General features: G+C 49.6%; 1 protein-coding gene across 8 annotated transcripts in view; it reads left to right on the forward strand.

Moving 5' to 3' along the window:
- Positions 1-16,201, forward strand: part of PXDN (peroxidasin) — a 112,332-nt gene extending 96,131 nt beyond the window's left edge. For all 8 annotated transcript variants that reach the window (XM_045369895.3, XM_074012482.1, XM_074012479.1 and 5 more), the window contains 6 exons: positions 3,805-3,939; positions 4,594-4,802; positions 9,160-9,280; positions 9,548-9,680; positions 12,568-12,681; positions 13,767-16,201. In XM_045369895.3, coding sequence (XP_045225830.2) covers positions 3,805-3,939; positions 4,594-4,802; positions 9,160-9,280; positions 9,548-9,680; positions 12,568-12,681; positions 13,767-13,886 — 832 coding nt within the window. In that variant the 3' untranslated portion in view covers positions 13,887-16,201. The remainder of the gene's footprint in view (positions 1-3,804; positions 3,940-4,593; positions 4,803-9,159; positions 9,281-9,547; positions 9,681-12,567; positions 12,682-13,766) is intronic.
- The last annotated feature ends 5,922 nt before the right edge of the window (positions 16,202-22,123 follow it).

Genomic DNA, 22,123 nt, shown 5'->3' on the forward strand with positions numbered 1-22,123 from the left:
GCTGAAGAGTTCGTGTGGGTTGGCTCATGTACCTAGGCACCTGGAAGACCCGGACTGTGGGTGTGTGTGTTATTTGGCTGTGTGTGTGAGTTTTGTGTCGTGCAGAGGTGAGATGAAGCAAGTCCATGAAGGTCAAGATGGGAACCTGCAACCTTCGGTGGCTGTGTGGCTGTGGGGAGGGGGCAGAGCCAGGGGCGGATGGACAGTGGAGGGCCCTTCCTCCAGCCCGTTTTCCAAGAGACCAGCTTTACCGAGCTGTGGCACGTTTTCAGCTTGGAGATGAGCTATACTTTTCTGGCAGAAGGGTTGACTGCAGAGAACAATACACTGTTTGCACCAGAAAACACCAAAACTGACGCTGTGGCTGTTGGGGGCGGTGCTTCAGGTTCCTGCTCTTGTATCGGGGCAGAGAGAGGGGCAGAGCTTGGTGTCTGCAGAACCGGGTGCTTGGGGCCACCAGCCCCTAAGGCTTGGCCTGTGGCATCTCCCATACTCACTGTGTTGCCCAGACCTAGGCCTGTGGGGCCACCTGCCCGTGACTACCACAGATAGCGCCGCTTCTGAGCCACAGCCTTGATCACCTGTGGACGCAGTTCTCCTTGTCCTGCTGCAGAGGCAAAATGGGAGGCCGTCACCCCTGAGACAAGGAAAACTGGCCAGCTAGATTAGGTCACCTCAGGCCACGTGGGGTGGCAAAAATGGCAAAGTTTTACAGGCAAAGCAGTGACCACGGCACTACCCAGGCCTAGGACTGGGGTAGGATCAGGGCTGCCTGGTCCATAGCCAGTCCCCTTCCCAGGACTCACAGTACCACAGTGGGGTTCTGATTAACTCAGATTTCCCCAAAGTGGAGACGTTCAGCGGCCCTCCTTTTTGCTAGATATTCACATCTTTTACTCACTACCTTTTTTGCATGTTATTTCTACCAGATTTGCTTTTTGTATTTTAAGGAAATAAAAGTAATTGCAAACAGGCGTGGTGGCTCACGCCTGTAATCCCAGCATGGTGGGTGGCTCATGCCTTTAATCCCAGCGCGGTGGCTCACGCCTATAATCCCAGCACTTTGGGAGGCTGAGGCAGGTGGATCACAAGGTCAGGAGTTCAAGACCAGCCTGACCAAGATGATGAAACCCCATCTCTACTAAAAACTACAAAAATTAGCTGGGCGTGGTGGCAGACGCCTGTAATCCCAGCTACTGGGGAGGCTGAGACAGGAGAATTGCTTGAACCCGGGTGGCAGAGGTTGCAGTGAGCCGAGATCGCGCCACTGCACTCCAGCCTGAGTGACAGAGTTGAGACCCCATCTCAAAAAGAAAATAATAATAAATAAAAATAAAATAATTGCTCATCAGTGTTTTCCTGTTACGATTCTTCTCAGTCCTTAGATTATGAATCAGATCCACAGGGCACTGTGTATTAGGACATGTCATTCCCATTCAAAAACATTGTTTTAAAAAGAAGAAAAACCTTTCTTCTTGAGACTGTTTTCCCGTATTTTCTGGACTCTCCAGTTGACTCCTAAGTTACTTAACGCTGAAGTTAGGACATATCCCGTTAGGATCTGACCTGTGCCTTCTAAAGGAAAGTGATTTTTTACTTGTAATTTATTGTAAGTTATGAATAAATGAACATGATGTCCTATTAAGTTTAATATGTTCCAATGCTCGTTTAAATAATGCTCTTAAATTACTGGCATTTGGAAATGTGTGCGCACTCCATTAATCCAGTGTAGTTTTTTGTCGTGGTTTTGCTGAATTAGGACTGATGTGAACTGTCTGTGTTTTTTATGTGCTTAAATATCCTCCTTTGTTCTTGTCCAAACTGACACAGATTACTCTCCCAGCTGATTCTCTCTTTTGCCAAACTTATTTCAAAACATTTCAAAAGAACTAGATGTGGAGCCCAGTGCTGGGTGGACCGTGGCTGCGTTGCATGCTAGGCCTCTGGTAAAGAAGTTAAGGACATTACCCACACACTGAGCCCTTCGTCTGTTTCTGTTTTCCTGGCTCAGCCCATTGCTGACTAAGGGGAAATGAAACATAAACGTGAGAAAAGTTGCATGACCATCGGAGACCGTGGGGCTGGGAGGACTTCACAGGGCAGAGGGGTTGCCTTCAGCAGACGTTAGAGATTGTGTAGTTCTCATCTACTTTGTGTTTCACGGCGGCACGGCGAGTGGATGGCATGGCGTTGGCCTGGGCTCACCTTTGCTGCCCATCCCCAGCCATGGGACATTCTGGAACTGCGAGGTCTCTTCCCTGGAGGAAGCTCCTTGCGTTTGGGTGGAGGCTTTAGACTCTGGTGAGCCTAAGGAATGTGACTATTGCAGCCCCTGTGACGGTGGGTCCCTCCCAGAGGTGGGGGACAGAAGAGAGCAGGCACCCAGAGCAGGAGCCGCCCGGAGCAGGAGCCGCCCGGAGCAGCAGCCGCCTGGAGCAGGAGGGAGTCCTCTGGGAAAAGGTGTGGACGCCTCTGGTGGCCCCAGTGTGCTATCCTCAGCCACAGACCAGATGCCGCCAGGGTCCTCCCGACCAAGTTTCACTCCCAGGGGACATCTTAGAGCTAGAAGTTCAGCCTGAATGTCATTGAACTTACAAGAAAAAGGGACAATTTGTCTGTCTTTGAAAGACTAAATGCTAGTTTACATAAAATTGTGTTTATTCTATGGTAAGACCGGGGCCACTAAGGACACAGCCCTGTGTGCATCCTGTTCAGTCAGCAACAAAATCTCTCTTGATCCTAGGGGTCAGCTGGTGGTCACTGATTTGAGTTTTGTAGAAAAGGGCAATGAGAATTGTAGAATGTATATGTTAAAAATCGAGTTGAGCTTTGAATAGCAGTTGAAATAGGCATCATCTGCTGCGTAGTCAAGTTCTAAGATGAGATTAATGATTTGTGGTAGAAGTTGTGACATGTTGCTTTTAAACCTGTATTTCTAAGGAATTGGAAGAAGTCGATGAAAATGTTTGTTTTTGAACATATAAACCTAAGGTTTTTTTGCCCTATCTTTGCTTAGCAGATATTTTCTTTTATGGCAAATATATTTTCAATATGTAGTAGAATCAAATGTTATTCTTTAAAAATGTATCTATATACTTTTAAAAATAAACATGAACAATAAACTATATACATTTAGCTATGTATAATTTATTGTTCATATGTTTATTTTAAAAAGGTTAGAAGGGTATACATTATGATGTTAAGTGTGGTTATCCCTGAATAGTAGGAAAAGGTGTGGCTTAAATTTTCTTCCTTATGTTTTCTTGACTTTTCTAAATTTGTTATAATAAATGTTTGTGTGTGTGTGTGTGTGTGTGTGTGTGTGTCACATATATAACAGAAAGTAGGGAAAATCCTTTAAAGAATAGTGGAGAGATGCTGCAGAGAAGTAAAGATTTTCTTTGTTAAGTAAAATTCTAAATAATGTAAAATAGTGCTCAAGCCTGTAATCCCAGCACTTTGGGAGGCCGAGACGGGCGGATCACGAGGTCAGGAGATCGAGACCATCCTGGCTAACACGGTGAAACCCCGTCTCTACTAAAAAAATACAAAAAAAACTAGCCGGGCGAGGTGGCGGGCGCCTGTAGTCCCAGCTACTCAGGAGGCTGAGGCAGGAGAATGGCGTGAACCCGGGAGGCGGAGCTTGCAGTGAGCTGAGATCCGGCCACTGCACTCCAGCCTGGGCGACAGAGCGAGACTCCGTCTCAAAAAAAAAAAAAAAGAAAGAACTGTTTTCATATTTGCTGTTTTTTTTGCCACGTCCAGCTTTGTTAGGTAAATTTCAGTTTTCTCTTTATTTTTTAGGTTGTATGGCTCGACACTCAACATCGACCTGTTTCCAGCACTCATGGTGGAGGACCTGGTGCCTGGCAGCCGGCTGGGCCCCACCCTGATGTGTCTTCTCAGCACACAGTTCAAGCGCCTGCGAGATGGGGACAGGTGAGCACGTGCACCAGAAAGGGGAGCACACTCCTAAGCCGCCTTCTCAGGGACTCCAGAGGAGAAGGGCCGTCCTGGTTGAGAATGAGGGAGGCACGAGGCCCTGGTGTCTTCTGTGCACCGCCTTGGACTTGCATGTCCTTGCAGCCTCAAAACTCAACCACACCAGGTTCAAAGATGCTTTTCCCACCCCTTCATTTGCAGGAATATTTCTGTTCCTGTAAACCTATTGGACAATCCATACAGCTAAACCACTGTGGGACTTCAGAGAAGTTTGGGCTTCGGGCAAGATCTTTGTTTTGCCTCTTGTCTACTGTTACTACTTTAATGTAGTGGAAAGGCAGAGCGTACCTATTACTATTTCAGCAAACCTAAAATAAGTGCCATACCAGTTTTTTTTTAAAGTTGCCCATTGTCTTTGTTGCTAGTCAGAAGAGCTAACACTGTCGTTTTTACACCAGATTGTCTGCCTTTGCTTTTGTTATGGAGTAGGGGATGTGAACAGTGTGTGAGTCCATTTTTAAGTGACACCTAATCAAACCTAGTGGTTTCTGTATTGCTGTGAACTAAGTAGGGGGAGATTTTAACTCAGCTTCTGGTGACCTGTGAGTCTCCTGCCCTTCTCTGATCCTGCTTTCATTTTGGGGGATCCAGGTTGTGGTATGAGAACCCCGGGGTGTTCTCCCCCGCCCAGCTGACTCAAATCAAGCAGACGTCTCTGGCCAGGATCCTGTGCGACAACGCGGACAACATCACCCGGGTGCAGAGCGACGTGTTCAGGGTGGCGGAGTTCCCTCATGGCTACGGCAGCTGTGACGAGATCCCCAGGGTGGACCTCCGGGTGTGGCAGGACTGCTGTGAAGGTGCGTGCCAGAAGCACCACGTCTGTTCCTTTCTCATCCCTGGTTTTGGTGACTGCTTGGCGGGTGCTTAATTACCTGCAGATGTCACCCTAATCTTGAAAACTGAAAACAAAATATTCAGCTTTAGATTTAAATTGTGCTGTATCCATGCTGAGATGGACTGCGGAGCCAAAAATATAAACAAAGGTGGTGATTCTGAGGAATTGGCAGTGCTATGGGAGAACATTCATGATTAAAGCGCTATGTAAGAGAAACAGAAACCCAGACTTCAGCAAGGTGTGCTCCTAATTTTTCCTTAAAACCTAATGTATGTCTAGCTTACGGTACTCGTGTAGCCAGATAAAAGACAAAAATCAAAATATGAAAGAAGCATATCAAATATATCAGGTTTTCTTTAAAAAATTATACTGAATGTTCTAAATATCTGTAACGTAAATGACTGAAGATAGGTGTTGTAAAGTATCTCGTGAGGAGCCCTGCAGGTAGGAGGTGGCCTCATGATCGGCGTCGGGGGCCGTGTAGCTGAGGGACGCCCTGACATCAATCCCACAGCCCCGGCACTCGTGCCCTGCCCTGACATCAATCCCACAGCCCTGGCACTCGTGCCCTGCCCTGACATCAATCCCACAGCCCTGGCACTCGTGCCCTGCCCTGACATCAATCCCACAGCCCCGGCACTCGTGCCCTGGCGCGCCAGGTCCTTCCTTCCCTGCAGAGGCGTCAGTGGCCTGCTGAGTGCGGCCATGGTTCTCCTGGCTGAGTTCCTGCTTCGCATTCCTAACTCCCAGCCTTGGTTAACCTCCATTTCCATTACTAATTTGAACATAATTTTGGCTTTATTCAAACTATGATCAGAGCCCCATAAAATACCAAACTGGGGATGTTTAGAACCCAGGTTGTGGAGTGCTCACTCTTGTGGTGAGAGAAGCGGGGCCTACCACCATGGGGGGATCTGGGGGCCTGCAGTGAGCGTGACGGGGAGGCGGGGCCAGACCGTGGCCTCACCCGGCGCTCTGTGGAGCTTGTGGTGTCTGTGGACACTTGGTAGTTTAAGAAGAGACACAAAGTTCAGATACTGTAGACATATTCCCCACCACCTCATTTTTCCTGAAGTAATAGTTCTGGCCCAGATCTTATTTAATTTAGTAAGTGTTGAAATCTGCATTGATAATGGAGCTGTGTTTTAGCAGCTTCTAAGACAGCGTGTGCCTGTGTGTCGGGGTGTGTGTACCTGTGGGGTGTGTGTGTGGTGGGTGTGCGTGTGGTGGGTGTGTGATCTAATTCTGCATCTACCTCCTTATCTGCCCCCCACCCCACCACCCACACACACCTGCAGGGAAGTATATATGATAGGAGAATTCACATAAAAAACAAAATTATGCTTGCTAGGTACCCAATTTTCCAAATCATTTACATGTTTGTTATTACATCTGTCAGAAACTTGTATCTGTTTTTTGTTTTATTGTTTTGTTTGTGTTTTTGTTTTGTATCCTCCTCATCGGTTTATCCAATTCAAAATACTTTTCTACAAGCATGGTAGAAAATGTGTTCTGTTTGTAGAAAATTGTGCTGTTGAAAATGATTAGGGAAAGCCAATGATACAAAAACCGTTTTCTGGTAACTTTACCAGGCCCCTGTTAGCTGCTTAATAAGAAGCACAGCCAGGTTTTCTGTTCTTTTGCTAAGAAAATCCAAAGTCCTTTAAAAGACTTCATCTTTAAAGCCAGTCTGTGTTCCCCTCGGGTTACAAGCCCCTCCTCCTCTCAGGGGCACTGCGGGAGAGGCTGAACTGCCTGAAGCAATGGCTGACACTGTTTCTTCCGGATACTTTTCTCTCTTAAAATAACAGGCATGGCCTTAAGCTGACACGGCTTAGAGAATGCTTGATAAGCTTTACCTGTTTTTGTTTTACCCCAAAAGCCATATTTAAGTACAGCAGAAAAATATGAAAACAGAACTCAGATTTGACAGAACCAAATGTCAATTGCTATTTACTTTTCAATTAAACTTTTTAGAAAGACACATTGGGGGCTGGGCGGTGGCACACGCCTGTAATCCCAGCACTTTGGGAAGCCAAGGCAGGCGATCACCTGAGGTTAGGAGTTCGAGACTGGCCTGACCAACATGGTGAAACCCCGTCTCTACTAAAAATAACAAAAATTAGCCAGGCGTGGTGGTGGGCACCTGTAATCCCAGCTACATGGGAGGCTGAGGCAGGAGAATCGCTTGAACCCAGGAGGCAGAGGTTGCAATGAGCTGAGATCGTGCCATTGCACTCCAACCTGGGCAATAAGAGCGAAACTGTCTCAAAAAAGTAAATAAATAAAAATAAAAGGACACATTTAAAATGAACATCCTTGAGGTGCAACTCTTCGTCATCGGCTTCACTGATGCCTACACCAAGTGCTGTGTGGCGTCTGCACTAGGTCCGGGAAGCCAGCCTGCCCCTGGCTTGGCCAGCCTGGGCAGCTCAGAGCAGGTGCAGGCCAGGCCACTGAGCAGGTGTGGCCCAGCCGTGCCCTGGGGCGTGAGGAGGAGACGGCCATCCTGGAGGGATGGGGGTCCCATCAAAGAGTTCTGGGGTTGGGGCTGATGGGTGCTTTGGCAGGGACCCCACAGTGCCTGGGACCGTGTCCTGGCCCTGCTGCTTCCCTGTCGCCCTGGAATTCTACCGGGGACTCACCCCAGACCTGCACAGCCCTGGGTGGGCCTGCCAGTGAGGCTCATTCTTGTCCCCAGGGTGTTGCTGGGAGGGGCTACGGTAGTCTGGGAGGCAGCTGCTGTTTTATGATGTATTTATGTGCCCAGGAGCCGTTTCAAGAAACTCTTCCCTGCTCCTAAGATGATTTGTGGGTGGAATAAGCGAGGGGTCCAGCCAACTGGGTTTACTCAGAAGCTGTATAGTTAAGGTGGAAATAAACAACAGGTCATTCAGCAGGACTGTTGATGGGCTCTGCTCTGGGGGCAGAAGGGGCTTTAGGCTTCTGTCTTGAAGATACTCCCTGCCTCTTTCCAGCCAGTCAGGCAAATACTAGACCAGAAGGAGCCGGCCGCCCTTCACGGGAGACAGGAAATCTAGCGTGGGTCTGAGGTTTATGCTGCACGTGCCTCTTCTCTTCTCATAGAATTTCTACTCCAGTGGCTTCCTGAGACATTAGCATTTTGCAAAGGTCCATATTTGCCCTTCACTTTTGTTCTCTGCCACAGCTTTCTTGGGTGAGGATGATGTACAAGACAGACTAAACACCCCTCACTTCGTTAGATGGTGTGTCCACAGGGCCCAGGTGGGAGACAGCACTGAGGGCGCCTCACTCACCCGGGGCTCAGGAGGGAGACAGTACTGAGGGCGCCTCACTCACCCGGGGCTCAGGAGGACACAGCACTGAGGGCCCCTCACTCTGGGACTCAGGAGGACACAGCACTGAGGGCCCCTCACTCACCCGGGACTCAGGAGGGAGACAGCACTGAGGGCCCCTCACTCACGCGGGGCTCAGGAGGTCACAGCACTGAGGGCCCCTCACTCACCCGGGACTCAGGAGGGAGACAGCACTGAGGGCCCCTCACTCACCCGGGGCTCAGGAGGGAGACAGCACTGAGGGCCCCTCACTCACCCGGGACTCAGGAGGGAGACAGCACTGAGGGCCCCTCACTCACCCGGGGCTCAGGAGGTCACAGCACTGAGGGCCCCTCACTCACCCGGGGCTCAGGAGGGAGACAGCACTGAGGGCCCCTCACCCAGGGCTCAGGAGGACACAGCACTGAGGGCCCCTCACCTGGGGCTCAGGTGAGGTACAGCACTGAGGGCTTCTCAGTCCACCACAGGTTGAGAAGGAAGCCACACCTAGGCAGGGAGGCGTTTGGGCTACATTCAGGAGAAGCAGGGCCAGGCCCGCCTCTTGTCTGACAGTGGGGCTGGCAGTGTGATGCAGGTAGTGTAGCGTAACTTCAAGGCACTCCAGAGTGCAGATTGTCACCTGGCCATAGGGGAGGGACCGCCAGACACGAGCAGACTCTGATCTCCGAGAGTGCCTGAGCCTCCATGTGTGGGTGGAGGGAACTCAGCGAGGGTGTGGTTGTGGTGCGGTGGGTGGTGTGGGCCTCCTCAGTTCGCCCAGCTGTCCTCAGCGCGGCCGGTGCCGTGACGTCACGAGGGCAGGGGCACAGCGGAAAGAAGCTTGACCCCTCAGGGCAGGAGAGGGTAAGAGCTGCAGACCAGCTGCCAGGTTGCCTGATTTAAGGTGCCACCGTTTGCTCCACGGGCAGCCAGTGAAGACTGTTCGTAGTTGGCAGGATGTGCTTTAATTCCCTGAGGTCAGAGCCTCCAGAACTGACATTCTGCTTTGTGCTTCCGTTTTAGACTGTAGGACCAGGGGGCAGTTCAACGCCTTCTCCTACCATTTCCGAGGCAGACGGTCTCTTGAGTTCAGCTACCAGGAGGACCAGCCGACCAAGAAAATAAGACCACAGAAAACACCCAGGTATGGTGGTTCCTGAGGTCAGCTGATGTACAGAGGGGCCCTCACACCGCGGGCATCAGGCAGTAGGACCGGCATCCTGTTGTGGGCCTGTGGTGAGGATGATTCCTGGCAGGGACGTCCCGGGACACTGGGGGCCAGGCTGCAGCCTGCGTCCTGCGGTGCTGCCCGCTCAGAGCATCAGGGACGGTGCTCTGAGCACCTTGAAATGAGACCCTGTGTGACCTGCTGAGATTATATTTCCCTCCTCCTCCTTTCCCCTCATCACAGTGTTGGGAGACATGGGGAACATCTCAGCAACAGCACCTCAGCCTTCAGCACACGCTCAGACACTCCCGGGACTAATGACTTCAGAGAGTTTGTTCTGGAAATGCAGAAGACCATCACAGACCTCAGAACACAGGTGAGGTGCCTGGGGCCTGTGTCCGCCCGTCCAAGACTCCACAGCAGCACAGCCCTGCCCCAGCCTTCTGGGGACACCACTTCATTCCCAGGCGACTGTTCAGCTGCCCACACAGGACCCTGACCCTGGAGCCTTGGGGTGCCATTTCTGCGGGCTGGGCCAGGTGCCACTGGTGTCCCTGGGTTTCCCAACAGATGGGGGTCACCAGGCAGGGGCAATCTGTGTCACAGCCATGGGACTGCCAGCCAGGTGACCTTGCTGGAGAGAACACAGGATTAGGGTGCTGTAGGAGAGTTCAAACATGAAGTCCTGTTCTTAAGCCTCTTACTTAGGAATAACTTGGAATCACCCCTCCCAGGGCGTGGTAAGGAGGCATTTCCAGTTCAGTCCTCCACACCCGATCCAGCCTCTCCGGTGTGAGGAAAGTGCTGGTGTCTGTGGTACGACCACAGGGATTTTCAGATGAGGCTTCTTCTCGGGCTCTGCAGAAATCCTGCAGAAATGAGTTCCGTCCTGTCCTTCCTATCCCAGGAACTTCCTTCTGCTTTCTCCACTGCCTGTGCTGGGGTTATCTCTGGGATGTTACATAAGCGGGTGGAGATTGAGATCTATGGCTAAATAAAAGGAGGTGCACTCACTCCGCTGGTGTGGGTGGGATCCCCAGGGCGTGCGGGTCCTGGCTGTCTGCAGCACTTTTAACCTGTAAGCACAGCTCCTTTCCTACTCACAGGACTCTGAGCCCTTAGGTTTGGGAGAGTCGTCTCCTAGTGTAGCCCCAAGGTAACCCCCAGCCACAGGGAGAGGTACCCTGACTGCTTCTCTGCCTGCCGCCTCATCCCCTGCAGCTGCAGGTCCTCCTGCCTCTGCAGCCTGGAGACCAGATGTATATCCCCCTGCAGCTGCTTGAGTGGACAGCGTGTGGCAGGTCCTCCTCCCTCCGCAGCCTAGAGACCAGGTGCACGAGCCCTGGCAGCTGCTTGAGTGGGCAGCGTGTGGCAGGTCCTCCTCCCTCCGCAGCCTAGAGACCAGGTGCACGAGCCCTGGCAGCTGCCCAAGTGGACAGCGTGTGGCAGGTCTTCCTCCCTCTGCAGCATAGAGACCACGTGCACATCCCCCGGCAGCTGCCCAAGTGGACAGCATGCAGTGTTCACTCAGCTCCACCTGGCAGTAGGAGGGAAGCAGAGACAAACCCAGACTGACCCTTGGGGTCTGTGCTGAGGCCTGGATGCCCCAGGGGTCCACTGCGGAGGTGGGTCTTTGAACCCCAAGGTCATTCAGGGCAGGCCTTGTGCACAGGTGACCGTGGACAGCAGAGCAGAGGCGGAGGGGGACCAGCCACCCCACCTGTGTCTGCAAATACCAGTGCCCTGTGCCCTCCCATGTTGTTGATTCTGTCCACAGTGCTGTGACTTCCTTCCACCCTCAGGATGAATGGGCAGCTCCCAGGGTAGCAGCGCTAGGTCTGAGAAATGCGGATGTCCCTTGTGATTTTGTGGCCGGCAGCAGCACAGGGTGTGTGCCGTCTGTGGTCATTTCCCCGCACCTTGTGTGTGCAGAGGCGTTCATGTATCTTGGTGACTGCTGAGGTGCACACAAGCTGCTGTGGTCACTGCTTCTCTCTGGCTGTGAATTAAAGCAGGTCAGCCACAGACACAGAGGTGACATGCAGGTCACCTGGAACCTCTGCAGACTGTCCTGGCTGCCACCCCCAAGTGCTCTCTGGCCCCTGTGCCACTGCTCCTGAGGCTTCCCTCTTTTTTTTTATCCCCATCCCCAAAGCTAGACAGTTCTAAGCTTTGGTGACTTAAGTGCCAGTTGCTAACGAATGAGGCAGGCAGGAAAGATGGCTTTCATTTAGAAGCCGCATCTGAGACATTTCCCGAAGTGAGTAACTAGTTAGGTCCTAGATGTCCAGCTGTCACGAAATGCAGTGGGTACGGTGAGGGGACGTCCACCTTTTTCAGCATGATGTGTGCACAGGTGAGACACGGTTCCGGCACAGGTTGGGGACGACACACTTCTGGCTGACAGGAAATCAAAGAAGATGTTTTAATTGAAATGAGTGAGTGGGTGGCTCACAGCCAGCATTGTTGATCGGTCAAAGCAGACAGCCTTACCTGTGGCTGAACATGCTTTATGAGAAGGCTTATTAGAGGAATTGGGATAGATACGATAAATAATTTGTGTTCATTTCAGACATCACTGACAGTTTAGGTTCCGTTGCAGGGGACAGAAAACCCCAAATCCGGATGGTTTTAATGAGGTACCAGTTTTTCTGTCACTCCCTGCTGCGGCTCGGTGCTGTGCTGCGGGTGGCCTCTTCCCAAGGTCACCTCGTGGCCCAGGCATTTCCGGCCACTGTCACCCTCTCTGCCCCCGGGCCCTGCAAGATGCAAGAGAGGGTCTGAGGAAGGAGACCCTTCCAGGAGGCTCCTGCCACCCGGTGCCTGGCACGGCGGTTGGAAAGGGCACCTTATTATGGGGCCCCGAGCTTCCAGAGAAAAGCCAGTGGTGGTACTCGGAAAACAGGCAGACTTGACTCGGGGGATTCTGAGTGGTCGTCGTCCATTCTGGTGGAAGCGTAGGTGCAGGACGTTCTTGTCCTCTGGTCGAATGTTGCTCCCACAGTCCTCTGAGAACGTCACCTTTGTGACCAAGGCTTTTATTTGACAGCACGGTGGTGGGAACGTCTTCCACTGGGGCTTTTGGCCAGCCGTCGCCAGTCTAATAAGGACATTGGAGATTCTGCAAAAGTTCTTGAGAAATATGCTCCTCAAATGTTGTTTATTTTAAGGCATTATTTTCAGGGAAATAACATATTTTAATGCAAGAACTAAGCTGTTACTCTGAAGGGGCCAGTGAATGAATGTTCTTCGCTTTGCTGCAGATAAAGAAACTTGAATCACGGCTCAGTACCACAGAGTGCGTGGATGCCGGGGGTGAGTCTCACGCCAACAACACCAAGTGGAAGAAGGATGCATGCACCATTTGTGAATGCAAAGTGAGTATGGGGTCTGTCTTCACACCCTAAGGTATACCCAAGTCCGAGAGTCCCATGTGACCACTCAGGTGGGTGGCTCAGATGTCAGGGCCAGGCCCCTCCCCGCCCACCTCTGCCGGCCTTCGTCCCTCCTTCACTCCTATGGAAGCACCAGGCAAGCCCAGCTCTCTGTGCACAGAGGACGTGCTAGGAGGCTCAGAACCTCAGCATGGTCCACCCCACAGAGGGCGGGCAACCCCTTCTCTGTTGCGGGGCCACGTGGGGCGGCTTGTGTGCACTGGCCTCACTTCCCATCAGCTGTGGCAGGAATGTTCGTGCCATGGAAACCCGTGAGTGGGGCAGATCAGCTCCTCCCTGCAGAGCTGGTGGGTGAACACTGACGTGCCCGCCGCTGACCCTGTCCCATCTCCCATCAGGGCTGGGGTGTTACAGAGGTCGCGGGGGGACGATCCCTCCCCTGCAGAAGGAGACCGGTGGCAGGTGGAGCGTGCCCTGGTGCCGGCAGTGGACAGACGTCTGGCTGGAGCCAGGCTCCGTGGAAAGCTCAGGGCATAGTGTGAGGAGGCAGGATGGTGAGGACAGCAGGCCAGCCCGGGCGCCTCACTTGCCATGGCCATTGGGAGAGGGCGCATCTGTGTCCCTGAGCTGGTCAGGTTTGGGAAGGGCAGACTGGGGAAGAGCAAAGCCCTGTCCCTTCCTCTCTGTCTAGTCCCATCCTGCTTCCTGACAACGTCCACCCCCAGACGCAGTCCGAGGGGATCCAGGTGTGAGGTGGGAGGATGTGCCCAGCTGGTGGTCTTGGCCCCTCAGGGTGAGAGGAGGGTGGGCATGGACAGAAAGGTGGGACGGAGCCTCAGGGAGACTTGTTATGGGGGCTCCCATTAACTCATACCTGTCTGCAACTATGAAATCCTCAGAGAACCACAAAACCCATGCCCACAGGGCAAGCACAGTGGGCAAGGCAGGGGCCTCAGGGCAAGGCCTGACTCATGGCCGTGGCTGACACCTGTCCCGGAGCTGACAGACTGTGCTCACCTGAAGGCCATCCCAGAGCTGACAGGCTGTGCTCCGTCTCTCTTCTCCAGGACGGGCAGGTCACCTGCTTCGTGGAAGCTTGCCCCCCTGCCACCTGTGCTGTCCCCACGAACATCCCAGGGGCCTGCTGTCCAGTCTGCTTACAGAGGAGGGCGGAGGAGAAGCCCTAGGCTCCTGGGAGGCTCCTCGGAGTTTGTCTGCGGTGCCATCGTGAGATCAGGTGGCCGACGGCAGGGAGCTGCAGGCTGCGGACCAGGAAACACCCAGAACTCGCGACATTTCATGACAACGTCCAGCTGGTGCTGTTACAGAAGGCAGTGCAGGAGGCTTCCAACTGGAGCGTCTGTGGAGAAGGAGGCGGAGCAGGTGCCCGAAGGGAAGCAGGCAGGAGTCCTAGCTTCACGTTAGACTTCTCAGGTTTTTATTTAATTCTTTTACAATGAAAAATTGGTGCTATTATTAAATTGCACAGTTGAATCATTTAGGCGCCTAAATTGATTTTGCCTCCCAACACCATTTCTTTTTAAATAAAGCAGGATACCTCTACACGTCAGCCTTACCTTGTTCAGATGCCAGGAGCCGGCAGACCTGTCACCCGCAGGTGGGGTGAGTCTCGGAGCTGCCAGAGGGGCTCACCGAAATCCGGGTTCCCTCACAAGCTATGTTTAAAAAGAGAATTGGTGTTTGGCAAATGGAACAGAACCTTTTATAAGAGTGTTCACAGGGACACTATCTGGGGTTGCAGTGCGAGCCCCCGGCCTCTTCCCTGGGAACCTCTGAACTCCTCCTTCCTCTGGGCTCTCTGTAACATTTCACCGCGCGTCAGCATCTAATCCCAAGACCAACATTCCCGCTGCTCGAAGCAGCTGTGTAGCCTGTGACTCTCCATGTGTCAGCTCCTTCCACACTTGATTAGAACATTCATAAGCCACATTTAGAAACAGGTTTGCTTTCAGCTGTCACTTGCATACATACTGCCTAGTTGTGAACCAAATGTGAAAATCCTCCTTCATCCCATTGTGTATCTGATACCTGCCGAGGGCCAGTCGTGTGCGTTGACAGCACCGCCCCCAGCCGGCCCTGGTTGCGTCCACGTCCTGAACAGGAGCCGCCTCCGGATGGCTCTTCCCAAGGGAAGAGGAGCTCGAGTGTCGGGAACTGTCTAACTTCAGGTTGTGTGAGTGCGTTAAAAAGAAAAAAAAAAGAAGAATCCCTATACCTCATTTGTATTTTTAAAATGCATGATGTTTTATGAAATTTTGTCCATTTTTTAAGTATTAGATATGACAGAAAAACCATTTCCACTATGCAAAAGTTCTCTTAGAAGTCAGTGAAAATCAACTCTCATACCTCATGGTCTCTCTTTAATTGACCAAAACCTTCCATTTTTCTCTAAATACAAAGCGATCTGTGTTCTGCGCACCATTTCCCCGAACACACAGCTTCAGTGCAGCACGCTGACCTGAGCACCCACCGTGTGCCGGGCATAGTGCTGGACACATGAGGCACCAAGGTCCGGGCCACCTGCCCTCAGCGCGGCCCAGCTGAGGTGGTGGAGGCGGAAGCCCCTGAGGTCACGGCCGTTTCAGTTCAGGGTGGCAGGTGTCCAGCACTGGGGTATGACGTCGAGGCTTCCGTGGGGTGGGGGTGGCCGGCTGCCTTCGGACAGTATGGGTGCGTACAGTGCCTAGTGTGATTCGTGCACGGCCCGTGTTCCAGGAGCATGTCCTCCCAAGGAGACACCCAGACCCTTCCAGCACGAGCCTGCTACGTTGCTGTGGCAGAGGCAGCATTTCAGCTGTGAGGAGGGTCATTGGATTCATGGGTTTTATCTGTAAAAATGGTTGTCTTGACTTCTTATCCTCATATTGGTAAGTGAGTGATAAAATTGGTTGGCGTTTCATGACATATGGACTTCTTTTGAAATAGCAAGTCAAATGTAGTGACCGAATTGTGGGAGAGATTTCTGTAAAACAGGAAATGTGTAAGTTCGTCTGAAAACTGATGGTTATGTAAGTTGCTGAGGCACTCGGATGGCAGCGGATTCTGGGTTCTCGAGTGTTCTGTGCCTCTTACGTGCCTTGGAGGCCTCTGCGGTCTCAGTGCTGGGGTGGCACACCTGTAGCACACCTGTGTAATGTGCGGTCTGGGCCACTGACAAGCAGTTGTGTTGTCTAAGCCAAAGGGGGAAGCTGACTGTTATTTACCAAAAAAAATTCTGTCATTCAAACCAAAATGTCTGCGGAATCAGCAGTTTGATACTCTCTGTAATCAGAACAGTGGGCAGTGCCTGGGTGAACGTGTCTAGCAGCCCCTCTGCGGGATCGCTGTAACGGGAGTGGAATGTACATATTTATTTACTTTTCTAACTGCTCCAACAGCCAAATGCCTTTTTTATGACCATTGTATTCAGTTCATTACCAAAGAAATGTTTGCACTTTGTAATGATGCCTTTCAGTTCAAATAAATGGGTCACATTTTCAAATGGAGAATGGCTTTATTTATTTATTTATTTTTACCTGAAACCAGTACATGAGGCTAAAGCTTTTCCAGGTGAGATCCAAAGCCTGAGAAGGGACGGAGGTAGGTCCAGGAAAAAGCCCCAGAACTGTCCTAGTCACTAATGATTTTGTGACTAAATGTGAAGACATTACTAAAAATAAGGTATTAGATAAAGTTGACTTCCTTTTCCGAAGTAGCTAGGATGCTTTAACCTGACTGAATTTTGACAGGTGGGAGTGAGCTCTTGGGAAAAACCTCTGGCAACTAAATGCCTCCTGCAGTTTTTGTGCTGTGGAGAAGGACATTTCTTTGTCAGAGAGGTATGTACCAGCAGCTCACACACCGAGGTGTCTGTGACGGGCAGCTGCTTTTCCAGAAGCAAGAACGCAGGTCAGGAGGGCACAGTGCACAGAAGGCAGACACTCCCTTTTCTGAGCTGAGCCATGTGGGGCTCTGGGGCCAGAAGCCGGGGATGACATGTGATAATTGCTGAGCCCCTCAGGCTGTGGTTGGGTGGGAGACAGGATGCTGCTCTAAAGGAAACTGGAATGGATTCGAGGGCGTCTTTATAGGGCCTGGAAAAAATACTACTCGACTATATAAGGAGAACAATGAAATATTAAGGAAAAATTAAATATTATGTTGTTAAAATTGCCAAATCATTTCAAAATTAGAATGAGAAATTGAGCTGCTTTCATGGAATGTTTATGAACATGGGATGAACACTCCTCAGTCAACAAAAGACAGGTGCTTTTCTGTCACCAGGGAATGAGTGCCATATACCAATTTTAATTTAAATGAAATGCCTAATGCAAAACTAGCAAAAGTTAACCATATGTATCTTGTTTTAATAATATGTAGAATGCATTGAAACATTCCTATTGCTTTTTGTTATTAACACTTAATACCTGTTTCTGGCATGCAAGATTATATGTCAAATGACATAAATACAGGCATACCTGGGAGACATTGTGGGCTCAGTTCCAGACCACTGCAATCAGTGACTATCTCAATAAAGCAAGTCATACAATTTTTTTGGTTTCCCGGTGCATATAAAAGCTGTGTTCACATTATACTATGATCTATTACATGCACAGAAGCATTATGTCTAAAAAATGTACATACCTTAATTTAAAAATACTTTATTGCTAAAAATAGTGAACGATCATCTGAGCCTTCAGTGTGCTGTAATCTCTTTGCTGGTGGAGGGTCTTGATGTTAATGGCTGCTGACTGATTAGGGTGGTGGTTGTTGAAAGTTGGGGTGGCTGTGTCGATTTCAGAAAGCAAGACAAAATGAAGCTTAGCGCATTGGTTTAGTCTTACTTTCATGAAAGATTTATTTGTAGCAAGGAATGTTGTTTGATAGCATCTTACCCACAGAATTGCTTATTTCAACATTGGAGTCAGTCCTCTCAAAGCCTGCTGCTGCTTTATCACATCAACTTACAGAATATTCTAGATCCTGTGTTGTCATTTCAACAGTGTTCACAGCATCTTCACCAGGAGTAGAGTCCATCTCAAGAAACCACTTGCTTTGCTCATCCCCAAGAAGCAACTCCTCATCCTTTCAAGATTGATCATGAGATTGCAGCAGTTCGCCCCATCTTTAGACTCCACTTCTACTTCTCTTGCTATTTCCACTATATCTGCAGTTACTGCCTCCATGGAAGTCTTGAACCCTCAGAGTCATCCAAGAGGGCAGGAATCAACTTTTTTTAACAGGCACTCCTGTTAGTGTGTATATTTTGGCCTGCTCCCATGGATCATAAATATTTTAATAGCATCTAGAGTGGTGAATTCTTTCCAGAAGGTTTTCCGTTTACTTTGTCTCAATCCATTAGAAGAATCACTATCTATGGCAGCTACAGCCTAATGAAATGATTTCTTACTTGAAAGTCAAAATTATAACTTGATCCATGGGCTGCAGAATGGATGTTGTGTTAACATCTCTTGCGTGACCAAGTGCATTGTCAATGAGCAATAATATTTTGAAGATAATTGATTTTTTCTGAGCAGTAGGTCTCAAGAGTGGGCTTAAAATATTCACTAAGTCATGCTGTAAACATATGTGGTGTCATTCAGGCTTTGTTGTTCCATTTATAAAGCACGGCCTGAGGCCAGGCGCGGTGGCTCAAGCCTGTAATCCCAGCACTTTGGGAGGCCGAGACGGGTGGATCACGAGGTCAGGAGATCGAGACCATCCTGGCTAACCCAGTGAAACCCCATCTCTACTAAAAAATACAAAAAATTAGCCAGGCGAGGTGGCGGGCACCTGTAGTCCCAGCTACTCGGGAGGCTGAGGCAGGAGAATGGTGTAAACCCGGGAGGCGGAGCTTGCAGTGAGCTGAGATCCGGCCACTGCACTCCAGCCTGGGTGGCAGAGCGAGACTCCGTCTCAAAAAAAAAAAAAGCACGGCCTGAGTTGATTTAGCATAATTCTTAAAAGTCTGAAGATTCTCAGAAGTAAATGAACATTAACTTCAACTTAAGGTCACCAGCTGCACCAGCCTGTGACAAGAGAGTCATCCTGTCCTCTGAAGCTTTGAAGCCAGGCATTCACTTCTCCTCTCCAGCTACAAAAGTCCTGAATGCATCTTTTTCCAATAGAAGGCTGTTTTGTCCACATGGAAAATCTGTTATTTAGTGTAGCCGTCTTCATCTGTGATCTCAGAGCTTCTGGAGACCTTGCTGCAGCTTCTCCATCAGCACTTGCTGCTTCTCCTTGCACTTTTATGCTGTGGAGACAGCTTCTTTCCTTAAACCCCAGAACCAACCTCTGCTAGCTTCAGAATCTGTTTCTGGAGCTTCGTCACCACTCTCAGCTTTCATAGAATTGAATGGAATTAGGGCCTGACTCTGTGTGAGGCTTTGGCTTAAGGGAATGTTGTGTCTGACTTACCTTGTATCCAGATGGTTCAGACTTTCTCCTTATCAGCCATAAAGCTGTTTCACTTATTGCCGTGTTTCGTCGTTAGTGTGTTCACCGGGGAAGCACTTTTAATTCCCTTCAAGAACTTTTTCTTGGCATTCATGGCTTGGTTGGTTGGCACAGGAGGCCTGGCTTGTGGCCAGTGTCAGCCTTTGACATTCCTCGCTCACTAAGCTGAATCATGTTTAGCTTTTGATTTCAAGTGCGAGACAAGTGACTCTTCCTTTCCCTTGAACACTTAGGGTCATTGTAGGACTATTAATTGGTCAAATTTCAATATTACTATGTTTCAAGGAATAGGGAGGTCTGAAGAGAGGGAGAATAACCCATTTGGGGCCTAAAGCAATTAATAGTAACGTCAAAGATCATTGATCACAGATCACCGTAACAGATATCATGAAAAAGTTTGAACTATTGCAAGAATTGCCAAATGTGCCAGAGACACAAAGTAAGCACGTTACGAGAAAAATGGTCCCACTGGATTTGCTCCACACAGGGTTTCCACAAACCTTTATTTGTAAAAAAAAAAAAAAAAAAAAAAGGCAGTATCTGTGGGCCAGGCATGGTGGCTCACACCTGTAATCCTAGCACTTTGGGAGGCCGAGGATCACCAGAACAAGACCAGCCTGGCCAACATGATGAAATCTCGTCTCTACTAAAAATACAAAAAAATTACCCAGGCGTGGTGCCGGGCACCGGTAGTACCAGTTACTCCGGAGGATGAGGCAGGAGAATCGTTTGAACCCGGGGAGGCAGAGGTTGCAGTGAGCTGAGGTCACGCCACTGCACTCCAGCCTGGGCAACAAGAGCAAGACTCCGACTCAAAAAAAAAAAAAAAAGAAAAAAGAAAAAATGCAATATCTGTGAAGTGCAAAAAATCAAAGCATAAAATGAATTGTGCCTGTGGTTTTTTTGTTTGTCAAAGCATTCACTAAAAGATTCTTGCATGCATCTAGTGAACTTCCCAAATGTTTTCTGACAAAATTTCAGGAAGGCATCTGAAGGCACCCACTGAGTTTCATGCAACAGTTTTTCTGGTGAAACCAATTTATCACCACCCACAATTCTAGTCACGACACTCTAGAATCTCGGAGATGGAATAGATGAGTGAGCAAAGTGTATTTGCAAAAGAGTCATTTATTCCTAAGCTCTCACATGCTTTAAGTTTATCCAAATCCCTGCCATGTGACCAGTTGGAAGCCTCAGCTTGAACAGATTTAAGATTATCCTGTAATTACAGATGAGGAAAAATGGTCCCAGAGGGCTGACCATTGCACCAGCCCACCAAACAATATGAGAGCCCGTCCAACATCAGCCCAGCCCCATGCGTTGTTGCACACAGCTGTAAGCATTGCACCTGTCGATACCCCAGCCTGCTCGTATCCACACGGGTTTACACACCACCGTGAGGAAGCATGCCCTGGTCACGGCTCCTTAGCTCAGTCGTGCTGATGGGTTGCCATTCCCAAGTTGTCCTTAGCATCCTAGTGGCTATAACAAAGGCACCGACAGCCACTATAGTGTTGGTTTTCGTGTATTAAGTGTTAAGCCTTTGTGCTTAAAATCTTCACGTTTTAGATTTACTTTCTTTTATATTTATGGTAACAACTATGCTCACATCCCAAACCTGGGGATACTGACCGTCAGTTAGCACGTTTGAATCTGGAAGATTCCTGAAACTCCAGTAATGACTGATTTTATGTTTGTGGGATTTGTTAAAAATAACTCGGTCTGTGTTCACCATCACAGTATCTGGGTGTTCCTTGTTCCAGCTGTGGGGACTCCAGAGGGTGGAAGCCAAGATTGAAAGGCTAACATCTCCACTGTCCTTCCCGTTATGTCATGAACGTGTCCCTCACTTAACAAAGTGATCCTTTTTCCATCATAACTCTGGATGTCACCCTTGTGGTCTAGTACAGTACCACCAAGAAACCACAATTTTCAGGCATCACTGCGGTTCCTGGTTTGGTGTTGCTGAGGACGGAAGGAAACACTGTGTACCCCTTTATCAGCTGCAATGACTGTTGAGATATGGATGGTAAATTGGTGTGGCTTTTCTATTACCGTGGTTTGGGGAAGAGAAGGAATAGAAACCTTCAGATTTTCATTATTATGTTGTTTTCCTGACCTTGAGCATAATCTTAAGTTACAGGTAAAATTTTTCTTCAATGTGTTTTATCAAAAACATACCTTCTTAATGGCTATTAACCCACAATTAAAAGCCCTAAGTTGACCATCCTGGCTAACGCGGTGAAACCCTGTCTCTACTAAATATACACAAAAATTAGCCAGGCATGGTGGCAGGCACCTGTACTCCCAGCTACTCGGGAGGCTGAGGCAGGAGAATGGCGTGAACCCGGGAGGCGGAGCTTGCAGTGAGCCGAGATTGTGCCACTGCACTCCAGCCTGGGCGACAGAGCAAGACTCCATCTCAAAAAAAAAAAAAAAAAAAAAGCCGTAAGTTAAGTAACTCTATGACATTACTGTCACATGCTTTTACAATTGTCTGCGTCCTTCCCAGCATACAAACTGCTTTTCTTCTTGTTTGGTCCTCAAGAAGCAAACTCATCAGGACGCAGGAGTGGAGCCTTGCTGAGTGACTAGTATGTACCTGTTTATAGAGGGAGTTCCCGGAAAACATTCATGTTTGTATTCTTTAAAAATTACTACCCCAGAAATTAACTCAGAGAATGACCCCTGGTCATCATTTCTTATGATTCAGGGTGTGTAGGGGAAGGGAGCAGGATGTTTGACGCCGTGTTGTTGCCACGCACTCTGTGGAAACTTGGGACCCTGAGCTTGCCGGGAAGACTCTTGGCTGGGCTGTGTCCAGCGACCTCTCTCTCAACTCCTCGGTGCCTGCCTCCCATGCCCTGCAGTCAGGAACTGCTGGACTCAAGACTGGAACCCACTGCTTCTGACCCTGAGTCAGGTACTCTCTTCATTTTACCAAATGTAGAGAAACAAAGTCTAC

This window comes from Macaca fascicularis, chromosome 13 (genome assembly GCF_037993035.2).
Source record: "Macaca fascicularis isolate 582-1 chromosome 13, T2T-MFA8v1.1".
In the NCBI taxonomy this organism is placed as follows: domain Eukaryota; kingdom Metazoa; phylum Chordata; class Mammalia; order Primates; family Cercopithecidae; genus Macaca; species Macaca fascicularis.